Here is a 19,623-nt window from a genome sequence, read left to right as displayed (position 1 = left end):
ACTGGAAGAAAGTTTTGGGTTTTTTCTGATAAAGTCGTTTCTTTTTTGGTTTTTATAAATGATTTGGATTTTCTCTGTGTGTGTGGTTTGTAGGCAGAAACGGAAATGGAATGCGTGGAAGCTGCGTTGAAGACCAGTTCTAGGAAGGAAATGACGGTGAAATCGACCCCACAGTTGGTTTTCCAGGATTTGTCGCCTGGAAATGGGCAAAATGGCGTGGGTTGCAACGATTTTTTTGTGAATGAGCTCCTGGACTTGTCTAATGAAGATGGGTTTGTGAAGGAAGAGCCAGCAGAAGAAGAAGAGGAACAAGAGGAAGAAGAACACAAGGCAATGGAAAAATAAACCACCTTCAGAACCAAACTATTCCATACCTTAAGGAACCGAACATCATTACTCCGGAGAATCAAATTAGGAATAGAGAAAATAATAAGAATAAGAAAGAGGATTGACCGAAATGAGCAATCTACAAAGCCTCTTTCCTAGTCCACTGTCGCCATTGACGTAAATCACAGCTCCATTGTTCTACTAAACAGCTTCATTTCCTAGTCCACTGTCACATTTCATCCTCGTCTTTCTTCCTTCTTGGCTTCCTTCGTCTCCAAATTTATTTTGTTATTTTTGTGAAAATAATTAGTCCATCCATCAAAACTTGACTGCGATTTTGACTTCACTGGGCGACGACGACGGCGATGGCGATGGCGATTTCATCTGGGTATGGGATACGATTTCATCTCGGCGCAAGGGGGGACTGGTATTGACTTCACTGGGCGCAAGAGGGCTATGTCCTCATTCTTTTGATTTCATCAGGTTCGGACCTGATTTGTTCCCTGTAATGAAACGTAGTGTTTCATTTCCTTTAATGAAACGCTGCGTTTCATTAAAGGACTGTATTGCAGTCCCCATTCGGGGACTGCAATAAGAATTTTCCAGCTTATCTAACAAAAACTACGAAATACGGTTTAAGATAACATATATGGTCAGAAGAGTTTATGATGTGAGTTAAATGTAGCTTTCTTTCATCATAAATAAAATACATTCACCTAACTTGAATAAAAAGGATTTTTTTTTTTTTAAAAAACTGCTATCGGCATTATCGATTGTCAAAATTGATAAGAATGTAATATAAATAATTAAATTTTTTTTATTAATGTAAAATTTTAAAATAAATAATAAATATAGATAATATAAAAAAAAAACGATAGTTATTATTGTGAGTATATAAGTGTCACATAGTTATTTAAAAAAAATAAATAAATATAAAATTTACATAAAAAAATTTAATTTTTGAATAATAAATCTTACTTTTTTTTAATACAATTGCATGATACTTATGTCTCGTTTGTATTCGTAACTCATCTCAATTCATTTCAACTCATCTCATCTCATCTCATCATTATAATTTTTTTAAATTTTTATATAAAATATAATAAATAATTCAATTTTTTAAAATTTTAAAATAATTTTTTTAAATTGTCACATAAAATATAATAAATAATTTAATTTTTATTTTATTATTCATAAATTATTTTAATTCATCTCTAAATCTAAATTACTTCATAATATCAAAATAGAGATGTTAATTCCAATCCCCACTCTAAATTCTAGGCTCTAGGCCCATTCGATTTTAGTCAACTCAACTAAATTGACGTGAATGAACTAAATTGACGTGAATACTACTAATAATGTATGTAAAAAAGTGATTTTTACACATAATTCTTTCCAAAGGTACGCTCATAGTCAGAATTAGACGAAGACAGAGAGCTAGGCCTAATTTGTCAGTTTGTTTTTAAAAACGAGAATTAGGTAGGATAAGATGAGATGAGTTAAATTAAAATTAAAATTAAAATTAAAAATTAAATAAAATATTATTAAAATATATATTTTTAAAATTAATTTTGTTTTATAATTGAAAAAAATTAAATTATTTATTTTATTGTATATAGAAATTTAAAAAAATTATAATTATTAAATAAAATGAAATGAATTGAAAAAAATTATGAAAATAAACAACAAAGTATTCCTTTGGTCTGAATTATACGGTTACGTATAATCCAACTAGAATTATACTGTCATGTAGGCGTAGGAAAAGTCGCTTTTGGGTGATGGGAGTTTGGGATTGGATGGAGAATGGAAAGAGGGAGGGAGCCATGGGCGATGGGTGGTGGAGATGCTTTAAGATGCTGTTCTGGAGTTGACATCTGTCCATGGCATCCATCCCTCTCACTCACGCAGCACTCACTGTCTCTATTTGCCTTTTTCTTTTTTCAATTTGCTTTTCTACAAAGTATGCAATTTTCTAATGTTTTATTCTCTATCTTTGCCACTCCCTTTCTTGCTCTTTCCATGTTTCAACACCAAAAAAAGAATATAAAGAAAATGAAGTCTTCCGTTGATAGTATCATTAGTATGGTTAGTTTTCTGTGGTGAGCAACCGACCCTTTCTTTTAATATCCTTTTCCTTGATTTTTTTTTGCCTTTTCGTTGATTCAGTACTGGGCTTCCAGAAAGTCTCTGGAACAGAGAAATTCTGGAACAGAGAAATAAGTGAGAAAGCAACCCAGAGAGAGAGAGAGGCTGAGATGGGTTGCCTCAGATCCAGGGAAGTAGGAAACCCAAGTAATTTGTGAGAAGAAGAAAAAAAAGGTGCCATCTTTTTAGGGTTTTCTTATGATTCTTGGGACTCTGCCTTTCTTTGCTTCTTTCTCATGACCCGCTTTTCCCTTTTTCTTTCTTGTTGGGGATATTGGGTTGGTTTCAAATTTAATTTAATTCTGTTGTCCCCCCCCCCTCCTTTTTCTTTAGTTTTTTGGTTTTGGTTTTTGTGTGTCCATTAAAGTTCTTTTTGTGGTGTTTCTAGTTGATGCGGTTAGATAGAGAAGAGTCCAGAGAATAAGAAAGTTGATAAGGCTTGAACAGTTCTATGCCTTTCAGTTTTAAGTCGGCACTTCCACATATGGAAGTTGGGATCCGTTGTTGTTGACCAGATCTGACCACCCATTTGACTTTTACATCCATTTGGCTCCAAGATACAGCTGAACTTCCTTCCTCTATTGGTCTGAATTCATTTTCGTAGGCATGGGAAATGTTCCGTTGAAACCCAGCATTCACATTCCTAGATCATTCTTAATCAGAAAGGGAGGTAATGGATTAGTTGAAAAATGACAGGTAACTTTTTGTGCTACCTAGATAGGGATATTGATGGAGGAGATGTCTCCGGCGGTCGCGGTACCATTTAGAGTAGGTAACTCGGTCTGTGATAACCCACCCATCGCTACCCACTTAGACGTCACTAGACTTAAGCTAATGGCGGACAAAAAAGGGGGTTTGCTATCTGATTCTGTAACTAAGGCTTCCGCTGAGACGGTTCCCGGTGGTGATGGGGATTGCAATTTTGGTGATTTGGGAAATGAAGTTAGTATTGCAGCTGCTATGGCGTTGAAAGAGGATTCCTTGGTGGCTATCGTATCTGAAAAAGGAAGTATTTGGGTTGCTGCTGCTGATGACGTTACAGCCACGGAAAGTGTGGAAGATGATTCCTTATCATTGGAGGGTGATCAGATTCTAGATATCTCTTGTTCTTTTTCGGTGGGGAGTGAGAGCAGTAGTTTGTGTGGAGAGGACATCATGAGTCTCGAGGCTTCTGATATGATAACGCTGAGCTCCATAAACATTGAGAAGAGCTTATACGGATGCGGCGTTGATGTTGTTGCCAAGGCCGCTGATTCAGAGGAACCAACTGATGGGACAGAGATAGTGAGTGATCCTGTTGCTGTGATTGTTGATGGGTCGGATCCGAATCCGAAACCATCTGGAGTTGTTCTTCAGTTGCCTCTGGAAAGAAGGGCGAGTGGAACATCAGGCCGCAGTGTTTTTGAGGTGGATTATGTGCCTCTTTGGGGAGTTATATCTATGTGCGGAAGAAGACCTGAGATGGAAGATGCAGTTGCTGCTGTACCTCGTTTTATGAAGATTCCTGTTCAAATGTTAATTGGCGACAGGATAAATGATGGCATGACTAATTGCTTACCTCATCAGACTCTTCATTTCTTTGGAGTCTATGATGGCCATGGAGGCTCTCAGGTACCGTTTATTTTATGTTCTTCATTTACTCGGTGTCTCTTCTACTGTTTTTGCTACTGTGGGATCATGATATAATGTCTTCGTACTTGTAATTTAGTCTCATGAGGTGCTTGCTTTTTTCAGGTTGCAAACTATTGTCGTGATCGTATCCATGTGACTTTGACCGAGGAGATAGATTTTGTTAAGGAAGGGTTAATTCATGGAACTGCGAAGGCAAACTGCCAAGAGCAGTGGAAGAAAGCATTCACGGATTGTTTTCTTAAGGTTGACGATGAAGTTGGAGGAAAAGCTAGTCTTGAGCCTGTTGCTCCAGAAACTGTTGGTTCTACTGCCGTGGTTGCAGTTATTTGTTCATCACATATCATTGTAGCAAACTGCGGAGACTCAAGAGCAGTTTTATGTCGTGGGAAAGAACCGGTGGCATTGACTGTTGATCACAAAGTAAGAGGCCCCCAATAGAAATGTGCCTTTCTGTAGTAATTATCGATATAGGAAACTGATATCCATATAATAACTGATATCCATATAATAACTGATATCCATTTAATAACTTTATTGTTGATGTTATCTCAGCCAAATCGAGAGGATGAATATGCAAGAATTGAGGCAGCTGGAGGCAAGGTTATACAGTGGAACGGGCATCGTGTTTTTGGAGTTCTTGCAATGTCAAGGTCAATTGGTGCGTGCTTCTTCACCATGAATTTTTGCCATTACATTTGCATGTTTTGGATTTTGACTTTCCCAAACGTCACCCCCTCGAAAGGGGTTGCTTTTGTGAGCACATTGCTATAGTCAAGTTTGTATTACTAAGGCTACCAGCATATTCGGACCACCTGGACTTTTGGTATAGGGCTCCATGCTGTCCACTAATTTTCATTTTCATGTTATAGATGATCAACCCCATCACAATATGACAGTGTTATATTGAAATAATTTTGGGGGTCATACCAATTCTGTGGCACTTGCAATTTGGATGCCAACCTGGAGTGTTTATGAATGCATTGCATTTGCTCTGTATTTGAGCTGTTGCCTGATATTACTTGATAGTTTAAGGTAGTAAAATAAGGGTAGGTCTGTGAGGTGTTAATGACTTCCGGAAATAGTAAAGGACTCAAACAATTTATGTTAATTTTTTGTTTAAATAAGTATGATAAAGGTATGCCCAATTTTATGCTTAAAAAGAAAGAGTAATGGCAATGTTGTGACAAAAGTTACCCCCCGCTATTTTCTCTGGTTGTCATTATTTTTGTGGGAAGGGGATACTCTAGTTTGTGTAAGGCGTGATGCATGCCCTGGAGTTTCAAAATGGTTTCTTGGGACTCTCCTTGAGGTGTAAGCTTCAGATGGATGCTGAATTAGGATACTGATTGGAAGAGGCTGAATTCGACGTAAATTTATTTGTATAAGGAGAGGAGTGATGGGAAATGTAAAGGACCAAATTTGAGCAGTTTATGTATGAAAGCAACTTTTAAGTTCTCATTACTAGTTTCTGGTTCTTGCGCTCCTGAGGGTGCCTGCTCTCACATGCCTTGTCAAAGAATTAGAAAGTGTATGGAACCTCTGTTCTTTCACATCGACTCTTTTGTGGGTTGCTTTTGATATGTATGGAAAGTGTTCTAAATCTGCTAGGCTTCGGTAAATAGAATAGAACATCCTGGGAAACACTCTTTAAGATCATTTGGATGAAGAATTTACAATCTTCTTAAAATTTAAAAATGATGTAATTAAAGCTGATGAGAATGTTTTTCGTTAACTGCTGGTAAAGTAAGAGAATTTTTTTAGTTTACTTGATAAAAAAGTTTTATGAGACTATCAGCTATGTTATCGAAATTTCCATTGTTTGAAGGAATATTTTCAAAATCATAAATTTGAGTATTATTGTAGTAACAAAGATGATGGTGTTGGTGATGGCAATGGCAATGATTGGGTAATAGTAGTATGATGGTGTTGGTTATAGGCGGTGGCTGTGGAAGTGGCAATGACTATGGTGGTGGCAATGTAAAAAGTATTGGTATTGGTATGATGATAATTATTATGTTGATCAGATTTGTAAAATGACACCTTCCACCATGTGATTTGTATTCGAGATTTGGATGGTTGAAAATCTCAAGTTTACTCTGTTGCGCTTGATGTTGTGCTTATGGAGAGAGAACAATCGGAATTTTGAGAGCTGTGAAAAGGGAGTGGCAGAAGTCAAGGATCCTCTCATTAGAACATTATACAAATGGATGACTATTTGGTGTTCTCTATTTTATGAAAAGGTTTCTAAAATTTCGCTTTGATTTAAATTCAAATATATTTCTTTTAATAGGTAATCAAGAAGTTTTATTCATAATAATTGGCATAGCCAAGTACACAGGACATATACATGAGTAATTTTATTTAAATTCAACTGCAAGTAAGTGCAAAAGGGTGATTGAAATGTGAAGCTAGGAAAGTTATTTGGATTCTGCCCATTGACTTTTCCAAATGGAAAATATTGGCAGTATAGCACACTGTTCTTTTGTCACATTTTGTGCATTTGCTTATTGCTGACTTATGTGAGGAACTTCATGCCACTAGGAATGCATTCTAATACAACAGGCTTGTATGAACTTTTATTTTCTGGGAAACGTTTTGTCTGACCTGGCTTGTTGGTTTCAGGTGACAGATATTTGAAACCATGGATAATTCCGGAACCGGAAGTGATGTTTCTTCCACGGGCAAAAGATGATGAATGCCTTATTTTAGCTAGCGATGGGCTGTGGGATGTCATGACAAATGAAGAGGTGTGCGATCTGGCTAGGAAAAGAATACTTATGTGGCACAAGAAGAATGGGGTTGCACTTCCAACTATAAGGGGTGAAGGGATTGATCCCGCAGCTCAAGCAGCAGCAGAATTGCTCTCAAGCCGTGCTATTCAAAAGGGAAGCAAGGACAACATTAGTGTGATCGTAGTAGATTTGAAAGCTCAAAGGAAGTTCAAAAGCAAAACATGATGGTAACACCTCCAACCTCCTATTAGCTGTCTGCTCCATGTTTGTACAATCTGAAAAATGATCCAGTATAGTTCTGCCCATATGTTTTTCACCTGGGCTTTTATTGCTTATCGAGAATAGCAGTCTGTATTTTCCAGAGAACATCCAGGATTCAAGAACTCTTCACTGTCTCAAAGAGTCTTGGTTGTACACACCCTGCCGATTTCTGGCTATGTAAATCTTAGCAGCTTGTTGTAGGACAGTCGATGGTGACAATTCCATGTTTTCGTTGTGGCCGAAGTGTATTCATTATGCCTCCGAGTTAAAAAGGTCTGTGAGGTATTTACTTTCTTATTATTTCAACTGCATGATACTTTATAATGAAATTGGCAGATTCAGGGAAATAGATTGAGTTTTGGTCTCCTTAGAGATTTTCCTTGCCGAAACTTTCTGCTTATTTTGTGAGGTGGTGATGGTTATGGTGCGGTAAGAATCAGTGAAGGTGACTATTCACTCCTACACAACCCCACCCCATCCTGCAGCTTTTTTTTTTTTTTTTTTTCACAAGAGATGTGGGGTAGTAAATAGTAGCTGGTGAGAAGAATTTTTCTACTTTAAAATTAGTTAAGAATCCAATATTAATGTGCATTTGGCGGGAGAGAAATGATAGAAGTTTTGAAGTGAAAGAACAATGGATGAGCTTAGAGTTTTCTTTTTTAACACTTTGTTCTGATGGGCGGGAGCTATTGTTTGTAATGGGCTAAATGTTCATGATCTTCAATTTTCGATTGTAAATTCTAATTAGGTTATTCTCATGTATACTTCGTGTGTACTTGAGTTTTGTCTATTTCTATGAATAAAACTTTTTGATTATCTATAAAAATATATATATATATATATTAATGCCGTTTTCTTAAATTTTTTTAAAAATTTAATAAAAATATGTATTATCATCACAGCTTAAAATATTTCTTAAAAAAGTAGATGGGTTGGGTTGGCAACATTGCTACTGGTTAAAGGTACTGGCTGAGGTGTAGTTGTTTCTGCATATGCTGTAAAGATGAATGTTATGTATCAGTCACTATTCAGTTCTACACCTCACACTTATAGCTTTTTTATAGGGTGTTTCGTGTGTAAGTGTTTTTCATAATATGTGAATGTGTTTTTCATAAGGTGTGGAGTGTAGAATAGTAGTTTATGAGAATAATTTTTCTATTGCAAAAAAGGCAAAGCTACTCTATTCGAATGTACCATCATTAATTACACCAAATGACGTAGTAGTTCAGTAAAGATGATAAAATTCAGGATAAAAAACAGGAGGGAGGAGCACCCTTTCATCCATGCAAGAAACAAACAAAAGCAAGGAAAATAAAAAGGCAAAAGCCATTATTGGAAACAAACCCAACCCATCTTTAATAGACTAATGTTTGCTGATGTCCTGATTCATTATTGCCCACCCCTGTTCTGGCAGATTTTAAGCTATGAGAGCAGTGAAATTTGATCGGCTTGCCTGGTTGAGAACAAAGGCCAAGCATACGTCTCCTACTATTTTTTCTACCTGTGCGCCAGTTCCATCACAACATCAGCCAGATGTTCCTCATTCTGAACACTCTCCACCCAATTTGCATTAATCTCAACTCTTTCAATGCTCTGCTTCAAAGTTCTAGCAATTGTCGGCTTATTTCGGCTTGCAAAAAACTCCTCTATTTCTTTGGCCTTCTCAAATGAAGCAAACTGGGAAAGTGGGATAACCAAACCATATTTAAAAGGAAAAAAAAAAAACGATAAAGAGAGTAAAATGCCAAGCATAAACACTAACTCCTTAACTGTAGCTGAATCTAATTTCTGCACTACATTTGTAACAAAAAAAGAGAGTAAGGGGTAGAGAGACTCACTGGTGAGACAATAGCACTGACAAAACGAGTTAGTAGAAATCCGGAACCCCAGGTTTGGGAAATATGCTCCCAGTTATCCTGTATTCACATCATATTTAAAATACTCTAGCAAGGGCTCAGCCATAAAGAATCAGAACAAGTTTCCTTTTCCTTCATGTTAAACATAAATATTGCAGCAACAATAAGGTTAAAAAAATGTATATAGGCTGGCATCATGGAGTTTCTGAACAAAAGTTGGGCACCTTGGTTGGCTTCCTTGTCAATTCATCTGGCACTAAAAGAGATTGACTAATGAAGATTACTTTAAAGGTAATGAATGGTAAATACACAGCCCTTTTTTTAAATGGAGGGTGATTATGTAGAATAAATCAAATCAGATAGGAAACTCATAAGGGTTAGTATTTCTGATGAAGACATTCACATTGACTGGATATAAAATAAGTTGTAAAAATAGTTGTCCATACCTAGCGATTCAGATATAGATGTGCATTACCTTGATATTTATGATCAAAATTGAGATATATAACAAAACCTATAGCTTCGACGGATATTTTGTTCAGTCTACCTCAAGCAAGCAAGACTTAAAAGTCACCTGCCACTTCCACAGATGACTTCATCTTCTCTGGAACTAACTTTTCTGATTATTTTGATTAATCGTATGGGACTGGATTCATGAGTACTCAAGTCTTAAATTCAAAAACTGTGGACGACACCATTCTTAAAGGTTCATAACATCTCTTAAAAAAACTTACTTTGGAGTCAAGGAAAAGGTCTGAGGCCTACAAGTTGCCTTTCTGATTTATCTTCTTTTCTTTTCTTTTTTCTTCCTGAACGAGGGAAGGAAGGAGCGATGAGGGGAGGAGTTTGGAAGCAATTCCAAATTTTCCTAGCAGAGCATTAAGTCACACTACCACCTCATTTCTCTAACAGATTAATGCACAGTTCCCATCTCTCTCTCTCTCTCTCTCTCTCTCTCTCTATAAGTAACAAGTGCACCAGATGCAACACACTGCCAATGGCTTTCAGGAAAGAAGGTGAGTACCCAGTTCACCATGTCTGCTTGAGTTACGTTTTCTTACTTAAATTGACATGCAAGATCTCAGACCAGTATCCTAATTGTTTGAGGACAATTTTGATCAATGTATCAAGCAAATATAGTGCATGCGCATGAACATTCTGCAATGTGCTTTCTGCTATTTAGATTACTGATGAGCATTACCTTCAGCCACTTCCAAGCCATTTCACGTCCTTCCCTACTAACAGTGAGTCCAAAAACAGCATCTTGGCTACGAACCTATATCAAGTAGAAAGTAAAGTCAGCATTGGCAACCGAAGCTCCATCAGACAATAATTTATCAACTTGTATGAAAAACTTTTGAACACCACAATTATACAAAACCCAGATACCTCAGAAGACAACAAAAAGTTGAGAACTTCAAGAATTATGCTGGGATCTGGAGAAGATGCCAATGAACCTACAAACACAAAAGGATACATGATTCCAATATACTAGACAGATTTAGATTTTCTGCATCATTTTAAATAATGATATGTTATCACTTAGAATGCGCATTTTCTCCTGGCTCAAATCAGTCTCCCGGTACACTCTGAGAAGAGATTCGCAACCCAATCTGTTAAAGGTGCTGACTCTTCGCATAACAGCCACATATGCTGCCTGCAACCAAAGTCCGTGTAAAAATCACTAGGAATTGCAAATGAAGCAATACTAGTGATTGACCAGTGCTTTTACCAACCTTTCTTATGTCAGGAGGGAGGAGTGGCGTACTTCTATCATCTAGGAATGAATGAAAACGCCTACTTGCTTCATTTAGTGTCAGATCATGTCCAAACATAGCAAGGGCAGTCAAAATCTCTCCTCTCAACATTGCATCTAGATGGCTCTCGCCTTGCTTAGGCTCCCAACCAAGCTTACTGCAAAAAATGACCAGCATAAAAGGAAAAATAAATAGTAGAATGAAATCAGACCCATTTTGCTCAAGGGAAGTTCTAGAATGCTAATTGATTCAGTCAACAATACAAACTGGGTTTCTATTAGCTTCACTATTAGCTTGTGAAGAATTTTCAAATAAGAAGAGAAAGAAGATACATAGACAAACTTACCTGTTCCATAATGCTAGAAACATCTACATCTTAGATCTTGCACTAAAACTATGTAAGCTACTCCCTACAAACTTGAAAGGGGGAAGGAAACAATACTTGAGTGTCTATTATTTTTCTTGGGGGAGGGGGTATTTCTCAGCAGTCTTAAACAATAATAGCATCTTAAGCATCTTTTATTACTATAATTCATCATCTAAGCGAAATTATTATCTTACAATCTGAATCTCAGGAATTGTATTTTTGTATGCTCCAGTCCCTTAAATTACCAGATAGTTAACACCTCACAGAGCTTTCACAATCAAATGGAAAATAACTGACTTCAAAGAGATCAATGTCAAAAGAACAGTAGAACCTGGTGGCTTAGAAACAAGGATCACATTAGAATTTTCAATTATTTATTCTTGATTACTTACTCTGAAGAATAGAGGAAAAGGCGAATAAAAAATCGATTAATGTAGTCCAGTAAGTCAGGGACTGCATCAGCCACAGTTCTTGCAACCTTATAACTTATCTGTGAATAGAGGGACCAGAATTAGAATTAAAAGCATGCTGAAACAAGCTTAGAAAATACAAGGATGTGAACATTACGCTAATCAAATTAGACAGCACTGTATAATCAAGTTCCTCCCTGTAAGCACCCATCAAGGTAAGCAACGAGGTCAAAGATTGCTGGCGAGCCATACAAAGGGCAAATGAATCATCCAGAATGCCTATTAAAGGAAAATGTTGTTTAAGTGCTATTCTCTACCGTGGGATAAGCAAGTAGGAGTGCAAATTTCTAAATTACCAAATCTGTCTGTTGCAGTGAAGTATTTGTTCTCTATTGCATATCTGAGTCTAGCCGCAAGGTTATCATCATATTTCACCCTATAGAAACCAGTCTGATCCACATTAAGTTTTATCCAAGCTGAGACTGCATCACTTTTATCACTCAAGAATTCCTCGATATGAAGAGTTCTAGACTTTGTTTGTAGTAGAAAACTCTTGTGCACTTCGTATGAGCCACAGCACAATGTTATTGGGACAATCCATTGTCCATCCCCATAGGAGCCACTTGACAAAAATTGAGACTGCCATATTGCATTTATTTGTCAGAACTCTGTTAATTCTCAAAGATATCATTAACTGGAATAGTACAAAATGATAACAGCTGACTATATATCTGAGTTAAGATATATTATCTCAAGAGAAAATGCACGAAAGAGCACTGAAACAACAAACCTGCTCAAACATCAATTTCTGATCTTTGACTCTGATAGAGACAACTGGGTATCCTTTTTGCTTTGTCCATGAATTCATTAACGTGTTAACAGGCTCACCAGATCCCTCCTCAAGGGCAGCCCACAAATCTTCTGTCATTGCATTGAAGCATGCAAATCTTTCTATATATGAAGCAAGCGACCTCTGATTGCATAAACAAATCAGAAAAACGGGGAAAAAAAGAAGCAAAACTGTCGATTAAGGAAAAAAAAAGGAAGAAAATTACAGATGCAATAAAAATATATAATTAACTGAAGACAATTACATCAAAATATCCACAGATGAGCAAACCATATTGTGCTTCTTAGTTTCCAATAACATAATCATTTGATCAACTACAATTACAATTGCTATCAGATATCAAAAACCTTCTTTGCGACCTTATATCTCCTTACCAAGCCATCTGAAAGCAAAAAGAATAAGGAGATACTTTCCCTCTCTCCTAATCAGAATCGATTAATAGCTTCTTAGAAAGACATTGACATCATATTACATAATGAAATGGATATTCATAGATGCCATCTTATGATTCAAACTCAACCACCATCAGACACAACTCAAGTAAGCCTTCATCCAATAAATTGCAAAAAACGGTTGATCGATACAGATGGAACAGGAGTTCTTTTTTCAATCAAGAGAAATATCTTAACTTGCACAAGAAACATATACAAGTAACAAACCGAAGGACCAACCTGGAAGCATTCAGCGCCAAGATAGCTTTGCAGCATCCGAATAACAGATGCACCTTTTCTGTAACTTATTGCATCAAAAATTTCATCTATCTCACTAGCATGATTTATCTCCACCTAAAAGAATATGCTTAAATTGAGCTATGATCAAACAAGAAAAAGACTAATTCCTTAAAGCAGTTCATGCCCAGGAAAAAAAAAAACCTTTTTCCCATGCAAAATTACCTCAATGGGATGGGATTCTGCAAGCCCATCCAACCTAAGGCCTTCAGTCGATTCATCAAGAAACTGAGTCCATATTTTCCATTCTGGGAACAAGCTATCAGTTGCTAAATAGCTAACCTGAAAAATATGATAATTGGTATATAATTATTTTATAAGTAAAGTTGTTATATAATATATATATAAGTATGCCATTTAGTTAGGTATGGTAATGAGACATATGACCCATGAAACACACCCATGTCGCGAACCCCTCATTCAGCCACAAATGAGTCCACCATTCCATCGTTACAAGATTGCCAAACCACTGGTGTGCCAGTTCATGGGCTACAACAATTGTGACCTTTACAGTAGCAAAAGTAATGGTTAATTGTTCTGTGGACTGTGATTAAACCAATAGCTTCATATTAAATTGGCCAAAGTAAATCCTAAAAAAAAGAAAAGCATCAAGCATGAAATTACCCTCTGCTTATTGGCAGCTGCAGAATGCTGATCATCGTAGAGCAAAGCTGTTTCTCGGTATGTAACTAAACCATAATTCTCCATTGCCCCAGCAGCAAAGTCAGGGATTGCAACCATATCCAATTTAGGAAGAGAGTAAGGTACAGAAAAGTATCTGTCAAAACTAACATAGTTAAACAGAATTCCCGACAAGGCAGCATAAGCACTGGTGGGTAATAATTGAAGGGATCACTAGCAGCCCAATCTAGTCTCCAAAAATGTGTTGTTCAGCTAAAAAAGTTGTAATGCTGTGACTAGCGATCATTAATTCGGTGGTGATTGATGGTAAAACTTACTCTTTGTAATATTCGAGTGTCCTGACAGCAACATTCAATGCAAATTTCCCTTGATTTGCCTTACCAACCTGACAGTATACTCGAACTACGACCCCTGTATAGAGATGCAAGATTACACTATCAAGAACATAAATTGTTCTACCACAAGAAAATCCACACAGAGTATGATTTTACCATCAGAAGTATGATCTTCCACATAATCGAAAAAACCAACAACAACTGCCACCAAATAGGTAGACATTAGTGGTGATTCTTGATATGAAACTTCCTTCAGATGCCCATCCACTTTTTCTTCAATAATTGGCATGTTCGAAAGTGCTACCAGTTCAGATGGCACATCCAATGTGATTTTGAATGTAGCCTGTAAGTTGTAACAGCCAGTGCCAGAAAACAAGGATCAAATAAGCTTTTGTACGCATCCTTAGAAACATAACGAGGCATATCCATTTTCAATGCCAAAAGTATTTAACCAAAACACTAGCTAGCTAAAAGATAGTTCTTTTTTTTGTTCTTTTTGACAGATGCATTACGAATTGTTTTAGAAAATAAGATTTCATTTCAGCAACAGATGCAAAGAAGTACAAGATCTTCAATCAGCAGAGAGAGAGAGAGAGAGAGAGAGATCGCAACACCTTGAAAGCAGGTTCATCCCAGCACGGAAAGCATCGCCTAGCATCAGCTGGTTCAAACTGTGTAACAGCCATATTCTTCTTCTCGCCATTATGCTCATATGTACTGGAAAACAAAATAACAACTTAAATATATGGTATCTATGCCAACTTATAATTTTTCATTCTTTCCCTACAACTAAGTCACACACTGGCACTATTTACTAGATGAAACTGTAATTTATAAATGATTCTAAATGAGCTTTAAATTAACGAGTTTGTGATAGCACAGGCATGATTAGCGGTTGCTCTTGGTCGTCACAGCAAACAGAGAAAAATAAATGTTGCACCAAAGCCTGGTCCATATAAAAAGTTATCATCTTTATATATATTATTTCGATTAATCCTCTCATCGACGAAATTAAATCATTAAACACTACCTTTTATAGAACCCCTTCATTTTGTCGCTCAAAGTTCCTTCAAACATGATACTCAAAATCCCGATCCCAATCGGGAGGGTCTCAGAGAACTCCAAAACCAAAATCTCGTCGACTTCAACCAAATTAATTGCTGAAGGCTCCAACAGCTGCCCAAAATTTTATTCATTCAGCACAAAAGACAGTGCGCTTGATTGCACAAAAAAGGTTTGAATCAAAATGGCTGCAATTGATGGTATCCATTGTTTCTAAGACGTCGAAACAGTTCACAGCAACCAAACCGAGAACTGAAGTGAACAAGATACCTTGGAAACGTTTTGGTTGGTGAACGACACGGAGCCGGGATAGACGGAAAGTTCGGCGGCATTGAGGACGATGTAGTGGGTATGGCCGACGATGTCAAGGTAGATGGAGACGGAGCCGTCGAATTTGCAGGCGGTGAGGTCCGGTTTGAGTCGTAAGTGGTAGCGTTTCGGGACAGCGAATTTCGGGAGCCGAGGTTGGCCAATGAACTGCTCCATACTTTGGAATTTCGGCGCACTCTGTTCCTCTGGTTTTTCTCTATAAGCAAAGAGAGACTGATGGTAGGAGCGACGAGGGAGCATGGAGTTATGGCGTATGGGTGGTAACTTATATCAGACGTCTTCCATGGCAAGTGCATGACTTCAAGGCCATGAACGACATCGTTGGCGATGACAGACTCTACGCTACTATTTTATCTGTACTTTTTAAAGAGAAAATTATTTATTAATTATACAATAATACGAAACTCTCATTCCATCCCAACATATTCGAATAATTAAAAATTTTATATAAAAATTAATTTTAATTGAGGTGTCCTCGGATAATAAAACGAAAATATCATATATATTTATGAGAAAATCTATTTAAAAGTCTTATTTTTTATATACCCAGTATAGTGTTGATGTGAAAGTTTTTTTTACATTAATTATGCTAAAAAATGATTGGTGATTTATTTTTTAAAGTTAAAATGAGTCTCACTATAAATTGTGTGCTAATATGTCGGTTTATGTGCAGTAAAACTCTATATTTATACTCTATTATTTATACATTATATATTGTTGAATGTCTAATAGCTATTTTTTGAAGGAAAAAGATTTGTACAGTCTAATAATGTGTAAGTTTCGTACATTCCCTTTAAAATAAGTGAAAATTTAGGATTCAAATGAAATAAAGACTCAATTTTTTAGTAATGAGTTCTGCTATTTTTCAAAGGGAGTGTGCATAACATTTACTAGGAATGTACATCGATGGGTTCGACGTCGGTTTCGATACCCCCTACCGACATCTGCCATGAGAGCTTAGAACTAGCCAAAACCGATTGATTGGGGGAGGGAAAACCAATCATATCGATCTCGACGTGCATAAGTGCAGTCTTCAGTCTACCGTCAGCATCTTCTGTGAAGGAGGAGAGGAGCAACGTCATAGGAAGAAGACAAAACCCTAAAACTTGAAGAAGACAATGGGAAGAAGAATGAGGCTTGTTTAATTAACCCACTTTGAAACAGCGCGATTTCATATATTCTTTTTAACAATATTATAAGGAAAACGGTGCCGTTTTATTTAATATATATATATATATATATATAAGGGTTGGCCAGTTTAGCGGTTTTTAAAGGATTCAAATCGGTGCCAAACCAGTCGACATCGATTTCTAGCATTTTGTGCTGCCTGCCAACTAGTTCCCTGTCGGTTCTGTGCTCCAACGGCCGATCTGATCGGTTTACGGTCGGTTTGAACAATTTCTATACAACCCTAGCATTTACACACCTTAAAATTATATCTAGTATTACTCTTTTTAAAAATAACACTATAACATCATTTACTCTAAATGTGAATGATGGTACAGTAGAGAGAACTTTCCTTTTTTTTTTACAACAATAAATCTACACTAATTCCCAAATGTCTATCCCTAGATCACATTGCTAATACAGACATAAATATATCATTTGTATCATTTACTAATAAATTTAAAAATAAAGTAAAAGTGAAAATAAGGAGAGGATACCTAGCATCACAATATCAAGGCATGAAATAACATCTCAGAAAAGAGAAATGACAATTGCAGTTTTGGAGTGTGCAATTTCTGCATATTCTTTTTGAAAAAAATGGAAAAATCTGAAAACCACATAAAAAATTATTATTTTTAATAATAATCTCATTTTTTCCTGTATTTAGATGTTAAACTGAGTTGAGTTGAGATGATAAAATATTGTTAGAATATTATTTTTTAATATTATTATTATTTTGAGATTTGGAAAAGTTGAATTATTTATTTATTTTGTATTGAAATTTTAAAAAATTCTAATAATAAATTAAGATGTATTTAAGAACCAAACGAACAGTTACATTGTTTCAGCATTACCTCTCAACAAAACCTAAGCCAATGTCCTTTAAACGAATTCCAAACCTTAATTTTAGTTAATGGAATGACATAAAGTCCAAGTCTTCTAAACGATGTAAAAGAGATAAAATGCATGACTTATCATTTATAGTTATTTTATTTTTAAGTCGATGTATAGAATATATAATCTATATTACTTAAATAATAAAATTTATTTTATAATATTCAAATTTTAAAATTTCTCTTTCAAATCAACTTATAAATATATATATTTTATCGATTTAATATTATACTACATTTTGGTGGTTCGTCATGTTATTAAAACGTAGTGCTAGATGATTCTAGTTTGGATACTCAGGTATTCTCGCTACTATTTATTATTTTTTTATCTACTTTTTACTTCTATTCACTATTCTATCATTACTTTTTCATTATTTTTTCACAAAATATCTCACAATAGCTCACCAATTAGGTAAATTAGTTTTTTCCATGCATACGAGGGTTTCACTCATGCCTGAAAGTAAATCAGCAAAATTTTGTGGAATCAGTTTACTATGAGAAAAAAGGTAACAAAAATAGTGGTTTTTAAACATTCGGATGCCACTCAAGAACTGTGGCAAAGAATAAAGGGGAATGAAGCAATATATAAAAGGATTTGGATGGAAATCATGATGGTTCGAGGTATCAGCTGCTTTGCATCTATTCTTCTTTTTTTTTTTTTTTTGAGAAATACTCTAGCCTGATTATACAAAAGTAATCTTACAAACTGATGTGACTTAATGTAGTTTGTCAGATTGTAAAATTATTTTTATTGTAAAGTAGATCTGACGGATCACATAAAAATACGTCAAATTATAAAATTACTTTTATATAATTCCTTTATAGCTGTAACACTCCTCTTCTTTTTTAGTAATATTAGGTATAAGTTTCGAATGTACAAATCTTTTGTAAAAATATGCGTTTCCATAAATGTAAAAGTGAATTTTTCATATTTTTCATGCAGAGTCTACTTTTTTATATATTATCATTTATCGGCCCTTTGCATCCATTCTTTTTAGTGCGCACGACAAGATGCTGAGCAAGCAAACATCTTTGAACTTTTAAGAAATTAGAACATCTCTATATTTTATGAACTTGATTCTTCGTATCAAAATCAAAACCGTTGCTTTTATAGGATTTTCCTTGATTCCGTGTCGTCCATATACTCTTTGTTTGAGTAATGTTAGAGATACGTCACTATAATAGTGTACATTTTATACTCACTGCGTGGCTGCTTCTAGTTCGTTATTTCTAACACTCACTTAAAAAGATGTGTGGTCTAAATGATGCTACATCATGTATGTAAAATGGATACTTTCAATAATGACTTCTATTTATATTTATTCTATATTATAAAGAATCCCAATCCCACAAAATATACGAGTTAACAATATAATATCTAATTAAAAAAAGAACCTCTTGAGTACTCCATTCTAAGAGAAGAGTCTCATCTCTTTACTATCTTGTGAGAGTGCTTTGTCCCCTCCTAGTTCATTGGGGATGAGAGAGAAGTTTCGACTTTTCTATCTCGTCCGCTCGCTTCTTCTTCCTTCTTCTTGCTCCTCTTTTACTCTCACTCTTTTTTTTTTTTCGTTACTCTCTTCTTTTTAGTTTTTGAAAGTCACGTCTCATCTCTCTTTTACCATTTATCTCAAGTTCCATGACATTTGAGGATCATGCGTTGCCATAAGCACAGATGAATCTTAAAATACTTTTATTATTATTTATTATTTTATTATTATTTTTTACATATTTTTACTATTTATTATTATTATTTTATTTAATATTTTATCATTATTTTTCTTTACTTTTTTACTATTATTTACAGAATATTTGTAATCACCCTACTATCCTAACGCAACCTTGCCCCTGTTTGGATTCAGAGTTGATTTCAACTCATTTAATTATTACAAATTTCTTAAATTCCCACACAAAAGATAATAAACAATTTAATTTTTTTAAATCTCAAAATAATAATAATATTAAAAATAATATTTTATTTAACTTTCAACTTTCATCTTAACTATCTCATCTCAAATCACTGTCCAAATCCCATTTTACACATTCTTTTAGCCATTGTTCTTATCATCTATCTCTCTAAAGAATTGTCATCTCTCTTGCTTATGGAGAATGCTATTGCTCGTGCCCTG

At 35.5% G+C, this 19,623-nt stretch overlaps 2 protein-coding genes across 4 annotated transcripts; one reads left to right on the top strand and one right to left on the bottom strand.

Annotated features, from left to right (window-relative positions):
• Positions 1-2,125: 2,125 nt before the first annotated feature.
• LOC109008885 (protein phosphatase 2C 50-like) lies at positions 2,126-7,467 on the top strand. 3 transcript variants are annotated; one of them, XM_035685898.1, is made up of 5 exons: positions 2,126-4,083; positions 4,207-4,524; positions 4,657-4,762; positions 6,727-7,063; positions 7,185-7,467. In XM_035685898.1, exons 1-4 carry the CDS (start codon positions 3,202-3,204, stop codon positions 7,059-7,061), a joined length of 1,641 nt encoding a protein of 546 aa, XP_035541791.1. In that variant the 5' UTR covers positions 2,126-3,201; the 3' UTR covers positions 7,062-7,063; positions 7,185-7,467. The 3 variants fall into 3 exon arrangements, with proteins under 3 accessions (XP_035541791.1, XP_018844699.1, XP_018844698.1); XM_018989154.2 differs by having other exon boundaries at positions 2,127-2,426; positions 2,861-4,083; positions 6,727-7,467; XM_018989153.2 differs by having other exon boundaries at positions 2,127-2,646; positions 2,861-4,083; positions 6,727-7,467.
• An 854-nt stretch (positions 7,468-8,321) lies between these two features.
• Positions 8,322-15,758, bottom strand: LOC109008886 (aminopeptidase M1-like). Its single transcript, XM_018989156.2, has 19 exons — positions 15,375-15,758; positions 15,073-15,218; positions 14,657-14,759; positions 14,199-14,385; positions 14,025-14,118; positions 13,690-13,843; positions 13,466-13,570; positions 13,231-13,347; positions 13,009-13,122; positions 12,278-12,460; positions 11,844-12,126; positions 11,645-11,766; positions 11,470-11,567; positions 10,690-10,867; positions 10,496-10,610; positions 10,343-10,410; positions 10,155-10,229; positions 8,936-9,013; positions 8,322-8,774 (listed from the first exon to the last, which is right to left on the bottom strand). Exons 1-19 carry the CDS (start codon positions 15,672-15,674, stop codon positions 8,595-8,597), a joined length of 2,700 nt encoding a protein of 899 aa, XP_018844701.1. The 5' UTR covers positions 15,675-15,758; the 3' UTR covers positions 8,322-8,594.
• Positions 15,759-19,623: the final 3,865 nt, after the last annotated feature.

Source organism: Juglans regia, chromosome 15, assembly GCF_001411555.2.
Source record: "Juglans regia cultivar Chandler chromosome 15, Walnut 2.0, whole genome shotgun sequence".
Lineage (NCBI taxonomy): Eukaryota > Viridiplantae > Streptophyta > Magnoliopsida > Fagales > Juglandaceae > Juglans > Juglans regia.
This window is presented reverse-complemented; position numbering and strand designations above follow the sequence as displayed.

What these genes read in the sequence shown, in the direction of transcription:
- LOC109008886 (XM_018989156.2), bottom strand. Translation starts at nt 15,674, where the DNA reads ATGCTCCCTCGTCGCTCCTACCATCAGTCTCTCTTTGCTTATAGAGAA. An exon ending in ATGAGGGGTTCGCGACATGG is followed by an intron (nt 13,348 to 13,465) that starts GTGTGTTTCATG and finishes CATATTTTTCAG; the next exon opens with GTTAGCTATTTAGCAACTGA. An exon ending in ACTTTTTGTTGTCTTCTGAG is followed by an intron (nt 10,230 to 10,342) that starts GTATCTGGGTTT and finishes TACTTGATATAG; the next exon opens with GTTCGTAGCCAAGATGCTGT.
- LOC109008885 (XM_035685898.1), top strand. Translation starts at nt 3,202, where the DNA reads ATGGAGGAGATGTCTCCGGCGGTCGCGGTACCATTTAGAGTAGGTAAC. An exon ending in ATGGCCATGGAGGCTCTCAG is followed by an intron (nt 4,084 to 4,206) that starts GTACCGTTTATT and finishes TGCTTTTTTCAG; the next exon opens with GTTGCAAACTATTGTCGTGA. An exon ending in TGCAATGTCAAGGTCAATTG is followed by an intron (nt 4,763 to 6,726) that starts GTGCGTGCTTCT and finishes TGTTGGTTTCAG; the next exon opens with GTGACAGATATTTGAAACCA.